The sequence below is a fragment of the Marmota flaviventris genome, chromosome 9, assembly GCF_047511675.1.
Source record: "Marmota flaviventris isolate mMarFla1 chromosome 9, mMarFla1.hap1, whole genome shotgun sequence".
In the NCBI taxonomy this organism is placed as follows: Eukaryota; Metazoa; Chordata; class Mammalia; order Rodentia; family Sciuridae; genus Marmota; species Marmota flaviventris.
The window spans coordinates 11,132,749-11,144,890 of record NC_092506.1 but is presented as its reverse complement, the minus strand read 5'-3'; the positions used below and the strand labels follow the sequence as shown (position 1 = coordinate 11,144,890).

The window sequence follows — 12,142 nt, the reverse complement described above, 5'->3', positions numbered from 1 at the left end:
CTGATGCTCTTTCATGCAGTGGTGTCATTGTGAATCTGGTGCCAGACAAATACCCAGATTGCTCTTTATGGTCCCTGAGGCCCTGCTGCCCACTCTGTAAGGCGAGGTCAGAAGCCAGCTCCTGCATTCGGATGCCGGCAGTTAGTGGAACACTGCCCCTCAGAAGCAAGGTGTAGGGCTGGGTGCAGTGGCACAGGCCTGTCATCTCAGGGACTCGAGAGGCTGAGGCATCTCTCTTCACGTAGAGATGAAGCTAGATGGCTGTGGAACTAGGGCGTGTGACCGTGAGCAAGTCACTTCACCTCACCTGGGAAACGTAGTGCCTGCCTCGTGGAGTTGTGAAGGGGGTTAGTGAGCCTGTGTCTGCCCTGGATTTAGGGGGCTAAGACATTGTGGGCAACTCATAAAGGTTAAAAGAGGTGAAACAGCCCTCCTGGCTCACTGAGATCGCCCCTCACCCGTCACCAGGACCCACCCTGCAGTTGACAAAGTGATTCCAGTTACTGGGGTTGAATCCCTCATTTAAGCCTCATGAACCAGCACGGAGAGGTTAACTAGGCACCGCCGCCACTGAGCAGGGGTTAACCAGGACCTTCCTGCAGGCCCAGTCAGTGAGAAGGTGGCCTGAGGGGGAGTCTGCCCCAGCAGGGAGGGAGCCTCTCCACGGCCTGCCCTGCACGCTGCCTGCAGCCTGGCCTCACTCTTGACATGCCCCGCCACGACTAGACATGCTCTAGCGTCAACACAGACACCCGGAGAACCAGATGGTGGGAGAGGGCAGAGCAGGGCAGTCACCCTGCCCTCTGGAGGGTCTGGGCACCTTCCATTTCAGAGCCCATTCTCATGGAATCCCATGTGAACAGTCCCCCCTTTTACTTTGGCCACCAGGAGATTTGGCATGTAATGGTGGCCTTCTCTATAGCAACGGGGAGGGCCTGGGTGTCTCTCCTGCCTATGCACCTGCTCCCTCTCTCGCCACCCAGGAGGCCCAAGACTCTCGGTCCAGGACTGGCAGTCCAGGCTGTGGCTACACTGGGCTCCATCACCAGCCTCAGCAGGCTGACACAGAAGCCCAGCGGATGGGCTTTGGGCCTGTGGGTCTCCTCTTTTGGCTGCAGAAGGACGGGAGGGGACTTTGCTGCTGATCCATGCCAGGTTGGCACCATCCTGCAGGTCTATCCTCAGTGAGAGCGCAGGTGGACTTTGGCAGCTTCCTAAGAGTTATGTCACCTTCAGGAACAGGAAGGATAGGGTCACGGCTTCAGCTCCCTAGACTATCACTCTGCTCATGGTTGGGTCACCCAGGAGTTTGAGCTGGGCGTGCTGTGAGGATGGAGAAGGGAGTGGGCTAGCTTGGGGACTCCGGGGCCATCTGTGCAGCACCCATGCAGGAAGCACAGGGGTTGTGTCCCTTCTGAACCTCAGTTTCCTCACCCCTGAAGGGCTTGGAGGGACTTTCTGAGCCCTTTCAACGCTGTCTTCCTGTATTGCTGTGCGCTCTGGGTGGAGACGGGAGTGATCTGTGCCCCCCGCTTCTTGGAAGGTGCCAGAGCACCGTCTGAGCCTCAGTCTCCATTCTCAAGTGGTAATGACAACGGAAGAGGTGGCATTTGCTGAAAACTTCCCAGGTGACAGGTGCTGTTTCACAGTGTGCCTCATTTAACTCACGATACTCTGAGATGGGTGTTCTTCTGATCCCAGTTTTAGAAGGGAGGGAAGGAGACACAGAGAGGTTAAGTAACTTGTCCAAGATTATATAGCCAGTAAGTGCCAAAGCCAGGACTCAGACAGCAGTCGGTTTTTAGCACCTCTATTCTTAATCACCCCTCACTCTCCCGTGACTTGAGAGTGGCATTGTCACCCTGCATCACTACTTCAGAGACCAAAGGCAGTGAGCCCAGGACTCAGAACACAGGCCGTGGGCGCTCACCTGGTATCAGGCACTCCCAGGGCCTTCTCCAGCCCCGAGCCCATGCCTGGATGTTCGTGGGCTGGATGGCACATCACCTATCCCCTGTGGCCACTTTGGTGCCATGACTTCACTTCAGGCACCAGTCCCAGCAGGAACTCTGCAGGGCCTTGAGAGAGCTGACCCTGCAGCGCCTCTGCCCCCTCGAGCGCTCCCCTGCTAGCCGGGGCCCGCTGTTCCCAGGGCCACGTGAGCCCACATGGGGCCTTAGGGTAAGGGGTGAGGCCCAGCCTGGGCCACTTGCAGCAGCAACCCTAGGCCGCAGCAGTGCAGGTACCCGGTCAGGTGTGTCTTATCATAGCACCAAAAGTGCCCACCCAGATCCCAGACCCCAGCACCCGGTCACAGATCACATTGCCAGAAGTCCCCAGGAGCTCCTAGGTGCTCTATTACAGAGCATCAGGAAAGGATCTGGAGTGTGCCAGACCCGTGCAGAGCTTGTGGGATGTCCCCGCCCACCATCGGTTCTCACACAGCCCGTGAGGGCTGTGCTGTCCCATTTTACAGATGAAGCAACCAAAGCCAAAGAACAGTTAAGATGGCCAGTGAGGGGGTGGGAGGCTCCTTGGAGCTGTCAGGGAGGGCACTGGCAGGCAGGAAGGGAGGGACGTTTCCCCAGAAGGGAAGGCTGTGAGCTAAGAGGGAGGAGATGCCGTCTTGGCTTTCATGACAGGGAGGGGGTTGCAGAGCAGGCCGGTGGCTGGAGAGATGGCTTGGGGTGAGGTGAGGGGTGGGAGGGAGCTGTCAAGGAGGGCCCCGAACAGGAGGTGATATTGGGCTGGCTCAGAAAGACGAACAGCCACTTGGAGGGAGGATTGGGGCAACCAAAGCAGGGACCCTTCCGCTGAGGTGTCTAGAGAGCAGCAGGCCTGCGGGAGCTGGAGCCGTGGGGGGGGAAGAGCCTTCTAGCCAGAAGGTTTCTGCCCCTGAAGGCAGGCTGTGTGCTGGAGCCTGCACCTGTGTCCCTGACAGCTGGGCAGTCTTCCTACTCTGGGGTACAGAAACCCTGGATTTAGAAAGGACGAGGCCTGTGCCCAAGGTTGCTTAGCCTGTCGGATACTGAGGTCCTTAGGCTCTCACCCAAGGGGCTTGGACTTTATCCTGCAGGCCATGGGGAGCCATAGAATGTTTTTAAAGTAGGGGACAGCATGCACTTTTTAAAAAGAATTTTGCATTTTTAGAAAGAGGAACTCCCAGAATGGTTAATACTTAACCCAGGGATCTGAATCATCTGCAGGGAAACTGGGCCACGTGGGTGGGGGAAGAAAGAGGCCCTTTAGAGCTGCTTAAGTCATTCCATCCTTGTGAGCTGGTGCCCCTGGCACCCCATTACCACCTGCCTGGGTTGGAGACCCAGCCTGCAGCATGGGGTGCCCCTTGCAGAGCTCCTGCTCCCCGCTGCTGGAGGGGTGCTGTGCCTGCCCTAGAAGCCCCAGAGTTAGGGGTAGGAAGGGGAGGCAGTGTCTCCTGTCCCCACACACTGGGGTTGTTGAGGGCACCAACTGTGCCCCAGGGAAGGAGAGCCAGAGGAGGTGCTTTGTGGTGGCCCCAGACCAGGAAGTAGCCTCTGCCCTCCCCCTCCTGAGACATTTCCTCCCGATGAAATCACATCCCAGCAGGGGAACAGGCCCCCATTGTGATGGGCTGGGGTCTCAAGAGAAAGGGTGCTTTTCAGGCCCTTAAAAATAGCAGTCCTGAGGTTTATGAATCTGCACAGAGAGTGCCCCGTGCAGCACAGCCCTGCTGCCCCCACCCCAGCCCATGACCTGCTGGTGACCAGCTGCAGAATCCAGTGGCCTTAGCTGAGGGGGGCAGCTGGTCCTCCAGGGAGTTCACACGCACCTCCCCCACCCAGCTGCAGCCCCCTCTGCTTCGGCCTTCTCCCAGCCCAGCCCCGCTCCCACACCTTCCCGCCCTCCATGCTGACCTTAGGAGGGAGGCATGATCAGCGTTTCACAGGTGAGGAAACAGGCGCCACTAGAAAGTCACCAGTTGGTGGGTATTATAGCTCATGACACCGCTCTGGGCTGGGCACCATGCCAGGTCCTGCAATAATGGGCTGTCCTGGGCGCTGGCTGGAGGGCAGGGGCAAGCTGGGTGGGTTTGTGCTGACCACAGCTGCTAGCCACAGGCTGATCACCCCCTGAGCAGGGATGGAGAGCCACTGTCCATATTACTGCCGTGTCTGGACAGTCCTGTGGCCACCTCTTCAGGGCCTGGCACCAAGCTCTTCCCACTTCCCTGCCTGAGGGATGGGAGGGTGTGGCAGGCAGAGCAGGGGCAGCTCAGTGGACTCCCCGGGTGATGGTGAAGGTAGTGTGAGCCCGAGGAGCGCTAGGCCTTCTAGGCTCTGCCAGGAAGGGGAGGTAAAGGGCGGGGTCAATGAGGGCCCCAGTGCGAGGAGAACACCATCCAGGGGTCCACTTGAGGGCCGGGTTGCTGGCAGGGACAGGACAGGTGACAGGCTGGGGTAGGCAGGACCCTCGTTTACCGGCCCCTCAGGGCTGTGGGACGAGGGGCCCTCTCCCTCCTTTTCCCTGCATGGCTGATGGGAGCTGGACGCGGAGCCTTGGCACCTGTTGGGGCCGCGCTGGTCCCACTTCTTGGGTGCTTCACGGCAGCCCCCAACCCTGACCCCAGCCCCAGCTTATCCTCCGTGAGCCAACTGCAGACGGGGGAGGGGTGGCATCACCAGCTGTCGACAGCTCTGTTCAGCCCCTGCCTGGCTGTCACCCGAGCTGCCCCGGCTCTGACCTGTCTCATCACTTCAAACCCAAAGCCAGGGCTATCAGCTGTCGTCACAGTTACCAAAGCCCTAACCTCCTGCAGACCATGGCCCCAGCCACCCCACTCCTGCAGGTCCCTGGCCTGCTCCAGCCTTCTCCCCGCTTCCCGAATCTGCGCTCCACTCCTCACTCCTCGACTCCTCCTCAGAGTGTGGGATGATGTCACTTCCTGAGGCGGGGAGGAGCAGGCACGACCCCGGCAAGCTAGCCCGCCAGTCACCAGCCCAGCTGCTGACTCGCTTGCCCGAGCAGCCTGGAGCTGCTGGGGAAGTGGCTGCCAGGGAGAGGAGGCAGCAGGCTGGACATGCTGGCCAGCTGCCCGGCCCCACGCCCCCTGGCCCACCCTGAGTGCTGTGCCCATTGGCTGGGGAGGACGTGTCCGCTTCCTTCCCAAATGATGCTGATCACCGATACACGCTTTCCCCAGAGCCGTCACCGGGGAAAGGAGGACCTGCTGCCCACCCCGGACCAGGTGCCATGTAAGCCTCTGTGGGCCTGGGGGACAGCTGCCTGCGGCAGGGTGCTCAGCCCCCACAGGAGGCGCCCCTCTGCATAGTTCAGTGCAGAAGCTCTGGAGCTGCTCTTTGGCGTCCGCCTGGACCAGCCTCCTGCCCTTCACTGCCCTCTTTTCTGCACTCTAAAGAGGGGGCGGCCCAGGGTCCTGGGCACTCTGCTGAGCTTGCTCGTGACTTATGTGCATCCAGCTACTTTGTGGAGTTGAGCGCTGGGCGCTGGAGGCTGCGTGGCTCGGGGGAGCCCGGAGGTGCGGCTGCTCCTCCAGTGGTCGGGCGGAGGCTTCCTTGTCATACTCCTGACCCCAGGTTTCTGCTACATCCTTCCCCGCCTGCAGGCATGGCTGTGGCTGGGAGTGGTGTTTGATGGGTAGAAGTCAGGAGCACCCACGCTGGAGGGCTCCAGCAAAGCAAGGGGCCAGAGACCCCACTCGTCAAAGCCTCGGGAGCACCAGCTGTGTGCTGGGCGCCGCGCCCCTGTGTATCAGTCCCAGCTGCTGCTATTCACAAGCCCTAGCCCACAGTCCCCAAGGCCTTGAGCCTTCCCCTGCCCTGCTGGGCTTCATGCTAAGGGACAGCTTGTTCTTGGTGTCAGAAGCCACTACCTTGACCCCCTGCACACTGGGCCAGGTATCTTTGTGGAAAGGCAACCAGGAGTCTGGGGCCAAGGGTCCCATCGATCCCCAGGTCTTAATGGAGCAGAACAGAGGAATGTTGAGGCAAATCCAAGCAGTGCCATCTAGGGGGACAGGAGACCGTGGGTCAGGCTGCAGCCATCGTCCTACTGCCCAGGTCCTTTGTTGGCTCTGGAAGTTGATAGGGCAGGAGGCAGGTCCAGCCTAAGGCTGGGTCAGCATCTCCAGTGTCTGGGGATTGGTGCTTGCGGCCAGTGCCAAGATGCTTGTGCAGCGTTGGTGGTATAGTGGTGAGCATAGCTGCCTTCCAAGATGCTTGTGCTACTGGCCACACCTGGAACTGGCCCAGTAGCACAGGAATGGTGGCCCTGGGTGCTCCAGCCTGCCCACACAGCTTCAGGGTCCTCTGCTTTCTTTCAGGAGGTGAGTGCCAGGCCCGCTGAGCCTTCCAGAGCTGCCAGCCATGCCTGGGATCGTGGTGTTCCGACGGCGCTGGTCTGTGGGCAGCGATGACCTCGTCCTGCCAGCCATCTTCCTCTTCCTCCTGCACACCACCTGGTGAGCCCCGGGGGCTGGGGCTACAGGCCTGAGGCTGGGGGAAAGGCTTGGAAGGAAGCCTTTCAGTTCATGTTCCTCCCTGCCTGGGCACACTCCTGACCCTGTCCTGCTTCCAGCTCTCAGGAGGGGGTACCTGAAACGTGGAGCCCCTTATGGCTCCACCCACGTGGAGCCAGGACCCCTCCTGACCGCTGCTGTACCTAACCCCAGCATTGGGTGCCGTTGCCACTGCTGTCTCCCCACGCTGACAGTGGGACTCTCACTTTCCTGTCCCTTGGAGGCTCCCAGTGCCCAGTGGACAGTGGTCTTGTAGGGGAAGTGTGTGCTGCCCACCTCCTTCCACCGAGCCCAGGCTGGGTGGGGCTGCCTGCCCGGGACAGCTCAAACACAAGGGCCCCTGGCCTCACTGCTGGCTCACCTGCAGGTTTGTGATCCTGTCTGTGGTGCTCTTCGGCCTGGTGTACAACCCGCATGAGGCCTGCTCCCTGAACCTGGTGGACCACGGCCGCGGCTACCTGGGTATCCTGCTAAGCTGCATGATCGCCGAGATGGCCATCATCTGGCTGAGCATGCGTGGGGGCATCCTCTACACAGAGCCCCGCGACTCCATGCAGTACGTGCTCTACGTGCGCCTGGGTAAGGGCCGCCCACCTCGGGTTGGGGGCTGCCCCAGACCACCCTCCCAGCACCCTCCTGTGCTCATTCGTTCATTCAGCCAGTGTTTGTTGGGCACGTCTATGAGCCACACCGTGAACCAGCACCAAATACAGCTGTGAACCGAGACTTTCTGGGACTCCGTCTTAGGTGGGGGTGGACAGGCTGAGGCCTCAGAGCTGTCTTATAAATAAAGTTTTATTAGAACACACTCATTCTTTCATGATTGGTCTGCTTTGGCAGAGCTGAGGAGTGCCTCGGAGATTGTGGGAGCCTAAAGCCTAAATGTTTGCCCTCTGGCCCTTTACGGACAGATTTTGCTGACCCCTCTTTTACACCATGAGCATCTCTGCAAAGCACATCTGCCTCGTGATCCTTCTCAAACAGACGCAGCCCTCCCTCGAAAGCCCCCGGGGACCAGCCCGCGTCCTCTTCTGTGCCCAGGTTCCACCCCTTCTCCTGGGCCCTGGCGCTTCTCTCCTGCTGGCGTGTGCCCAGCCTTTTCCCCTGTTGGTGCCTGGAGAGGAGCTGTTATTTGTTATTGACCTTGTTTTATAGACAAGGAACTGGGACTCAGGAAAGTTATGAGCTTCCTCAAGGTCACACAACTAGTCCATAGAAGTGTCAGATTTGAATCCAGGCCCTCTGGCTCTGGGTTCTTAGTGGCCACACACTGCCCTCTGCAAGGCCCTCAGATCCCCTCCCCACCTCCTGCCCCATGAGGGCCCTGGCATCTGTGTGCCAACAGCTGAGCACAAGGGCCAGCTCGGGTGTGGGCTAGTGAAGCCTGATGCTGGGCTCCTTCCTCCTCCCCACTCAAGTCCCAGAGGCCTCTTGCTGGGAAATAGCAGTTTCCATGAAAAAGGAGCAGTCATCTAATCCTCACGTGGTTTTATGACATTGTCACTCCCATTTTACAAACAATGAAACGGAGGCTCAGAGAGATCAGGTAACTCACCTAAGATAGGTTCTGATTTCCGTAGCTCATGCATATCATTCTTTTTTTTTTTTTTTAATTTTTTATTGTTGGCTGTTCAAAACATTACATAGTTCTTGATATATCATATTTCACAATTTGATTCAAGTGGGTTATGAGCTCCCATTTTTACCCCATATACAGATTGCAGAATCACATCAGTTACACATCCATTGATTTACATATTGCCATACTAGTGTCTGTTGTATTCTGCTGCCTTTCCTATCCTCTACTATCACCCCTCCCCTCCCCTCCCCTCCCCTCCCCTCTTCTCTCTCTGCCCCCTCTACTGACATTCGTTTGTCCCCCTTGTATTATTTTTCCCCTTCCCCTCACTTCCTCTTGTATGTACTTTTGTATAACTCTGAGGGTCTCCTTCCGTTTCCATGCTTTTTCCCTTCTCTCTCCCTTTCCCTCCCACCTCTCATCCCTGTTTAATGTTAATCTTCTTCTCATGCTCTTCGACCCTACTCTGTTCTTAGTTACTGCTACATGCATATCATTCTGAAATCCTGAAAGAACAGGAAAGCGCCTCTTCATCACCCCCCTTTCCAGTCACCAGGGGCCTGAGGACAAATTACAGGGGACCAGACAGGGACCGGCTGGTGGTGGGACAGCCTCTGCTGGGAGTCTGATGCAGCTCCCCACCTACCAGTCCTGCTACTGAGCTGGCCAGAGGCTCCCCAACAGGAGGGGCTGGGCCAAGATTCCTGAGCCTTCCATGGAGGGCACGCGGGCCCTCTCTCAGCCAGGGCCTGCTCTCCTTGCAGCCATCCTGGTGATCGAGTTCATCTATGCCATCGTGGGCATCGTCTGGCTCACTCAGTACTACACCTCCTGCAATGACCTCACTGCCAAGAACGTCACTCTCGGTATGTCAGGCCTGGAATGGCCCACTGAAGCCTCAGCCAGCCCTGGGGGTGGAGGGGACAGCAGCGGCTTAGAGCGGAAGGAGATTGAGCACTAGCAGGTTGACCAGGGAGGTGGCTTCCTTCAGCCTGTGTTTGGTCACCCCCCAGAGGACCCGGTGGAAGTCGTCGAGGCTCCTCAGCACCTCCCTGGGAGCCCACAGCGCTGCCTGCTCTGCCAAGGCTGGGCCCAGGGCTGGGACTCGGGCAGGCTGGGAGTAGGGGCTTCTCAGTCCTGTCCTTGGGTCCTGGTAGCAGCTGGGAGTAGGAGGCTCTGGTGCCTCTCTCTTCAGAGCTGGTGATCTGGGGAGGTGTCCCCAGCAGGTCCACCTTTCTTCCCTCTGCTGCCCCCGCAGGGATGGTCGTCTGCAACTGGGTGGTCATCCTTAGCGTCTGTATCACCGTCCTCTGCGTCTTTGATCCCACGGGCCGCACTTTCGTCAAACTGAGAGCCACCAAGAGGAGGCAGCGCAACCTGCGGACCTACAACCTGCGGTCAGTTGGCCTGTGGGTGGGTAGTAGCCTAGAGGGCTTTACTGACCAGGGCAGAGGTGAGGTTTCTGTTCTCCAAGGGGCTACCACAGGCCTCCCAAACTGCATGACAGCCGTGTGTGAGCCAGGGGCATTAGGGAAGGACTTAGCTTCTCCCTGCCTGTCACCTTGTTCCCCTGGGAACAACAGGTTAGGTGCAGTGGTGCACACACGTAATCCCAGCAGCTCATGAAGCTGAGACAGGAGGATCACAAGTTCAAGGCTAGCCTCAGCAATTTGGAAAGGCCCTAAGCAACTTAGTGACATTGTGTCTCAAAATAAAAAATTAAAAGGGCTGGGGATGTGGCTCAGAGGTTTAGTGCCCCAAGGTCCGGTCCCCAGCACTGAAAAATAAATAAAGTGGGAACGACAGCTCCTGCCTTGTAGTGGATGTGTGCAAAGTGGTTAACTTGGTGCTCACACTGGTAAGTGGTCAGCAGATGGTAGCTGTTGCCGTCAGGGTCAGCAGCAGCACTGAGAACACTGGCAGGAACAGCAGGAGACTCATAAATCAAACCTAGCACTGCTTAGAGGAAGCGTCAGCTCCATGTGTAGCCATTAACATTGCCTCATTATAGGAGGGAGAAACTGAGGCAGAGAGCAGTTGTAAAGCTGAGGTTAGAAAGCTGGCAAGTGGTGAGGCCAGAGCCTAGCACAGCAGCTTGGCTTTAGAGCCCTCACTTAACCACCAGGCAAGCTGCCTCTGGGTCTTAGGGGTTGGAGGAAGTTAATCAAGGAAGGCTTCCTGGTGGGGGTGTTTAACATGCCTATTTAAAGAAAAGGGAAAGCTATAACCTGCCAGAGAAAAGGAGGGAGGGTACCCAGGCAGGATCATATGATTCCTGTTTATTGACAGAAAAATAGAGAGGGGGTTTCCATGGTGGGTCACAGTACCCCCCACAAATCAAGCTTCCACTCTAAGGCCCTGTGCTGACCTCTTTAAACAGTTGGTCCAGTTAATCCTTTGGCAACTCCAGTGAAGTTTTGAGACCCGTTCTACAGGTGAGGGCTCTAAGTTGCTTGTTCCAGGTCATGTTGGTAGGACATGGAAGCAGCCCTTCAGCCCAGAGCAGCTCAGGACCCTCATTGGCGGGGGGGGGGGGGGTGCTGACCAGGCTGCACGCCCAGCAGAACCCCTCTCCTAACCCTAACCCTAACCCTAACCCTAACCCTAACCCTAACCCCTAACCCCTAACCCCTAACCCTAACCCTAACCCTAACCCTAACCCCTAACCCCTAACCCTAACCCTAACCCTAACCCTAACCCTAACCCCTAACCCTAACCCTAACCCTAACCCTAACCCTAACCCTCTACAGCGAGTTCCCCTTCCACGTCAGTGCCTCAGCTCATCACCGCGGCCAGAGCCACACCCATGCCGGGTCTGGCCGCCACCCAGCCCAAAATGGCAGGCCTTGGAGCCAAGGCCCGAGAGTTCATTTTCCCCAGAGGGCAGCTAGCTACCACCACCCTCCCTCTTTGCTTGCTCAGAGCGGTGCCCCAACCTAACATGGTTTCTGGGCTCCTTGGGCCTAGTGGAGACTTCCCTTTCTGACTCTGGGTGATTGCCTTGGGGGCCCAGGGGAACGAGTGCCTTTGTAGTGAAGGTTGGTGGCTGCAGTCATTTTAATTAGAAAGCTTTCTGTGGTTTCTGGGCCTTGCGAAGGTGAATGAGGTGCCTCGGAGCTCACAGGGCCCTGGCCTCTGGCGGTTTCTCCATTGCTCCTGTGGGGCTCTGGGATAGCTGACTGGCCTCAGCTGGCCTGCCCCTGCTCTGAAACTCACAAACTGTTTTTCTAGCAAGGACATTTTCAAGCGAGCAACTCCCCAGTGTGGGGACCCACATACTCCTGATGCCCCACAGTGCTAGGTTATTTCAGTTTTTGGAATTTGGGAATATTTAAGTCCTTGGTCGTTTCTCTTTCCAGTGAAATCTGGTCAGGGTTGGGAGAGGGGGTTATTCCAAGGAGGCTTGACTTTGGATTTTTGCAGGACTGTCTGCCCCCTTTCACATTAATGAGCTGCAGGGCAGAGGCTGCTGGGGTCTATGAACTTTCTGTCCAGACTTGGTGTGTAAGTCCCTAGCTTGGTCTGTAGCCTTCCTGACACGCTGGACCCGATCTGTCACCGTCTCACACACATTCCTAAAGTGACCTGCCCCCTGGTGTTTATAAAGGGCATTGCAGCAAAGTGTTGAGGCTACTTCCATCTGGTGAGAGGCCCAGCAGGAAATTTTCTTTGAATTTTTGAAAAACCCCATTAGCTTAGAAACCATTAAAAATGTCATGTCTTCAAGCCCCTGGAGCGTGGGCATTGGTTCAGGATGCAAGGCTTCCCAGGTCCCAGAATGGCAGTTGGCTTGCACCCTTTCCTAACCTCCTGGAAGACCCTGTTCGCTCCTCCTTGTGCCTCGTGGCCTTGTGGAGCTGGGGTTGGGGTGTGGGGAGCAGACCTGGGCCTCAGAGAAGAGCAAGTTTCTGGAATCCTTTAACAGGAAAAGTAGGTCTCTTCCAGCCCCTGGAACAAGAGGGCAGAGGGGCGCAGCGTCTCCCTGGGCTCTTGCTTTGCCTTTGGACACCTTTGCTTCAGAGTAGCCCCTACTTTAGTTCCCAGCT

At 57.5% G+C, this 12,142-nt stretch overlaps 1 protein-coding gene across 2 annotated transcripts in view; it reads left to right on the top strand.

The window, feature by feature from the left end:
* Dagla (diacylglycerol lipase alpha) overlaps nt 1-12,142 on the top strand; it is a 68,698-nt gene that overhangs the window by 37,699 nt on the left and 18,857 nt on the right. For both annotated transcript variants that reach the window (XM_071616116.1, XM_027944585.2), the window contains exons 2-5: nt 6,323-6,460; nt 6,885-7,096; nt 8,861-8,962; nt 9,355-9,493. In XM_071616116.1, coding sequence (XP_071472217.1) covers nt 6,366-6,460; nt 6,885-7,096; nt 8,861-8,962; nt 9,355-9,493 — 548 coding nt within the window. In that variant the 5' untranslated portion in view covers nt 6,323-6,365. The remainder of the gene's footprint in view (nt 1-6,322; nt 6,461-6,884; nt 7,097-8,860; nt 8,963-9,354; nt 9,494-12,142) is intronic.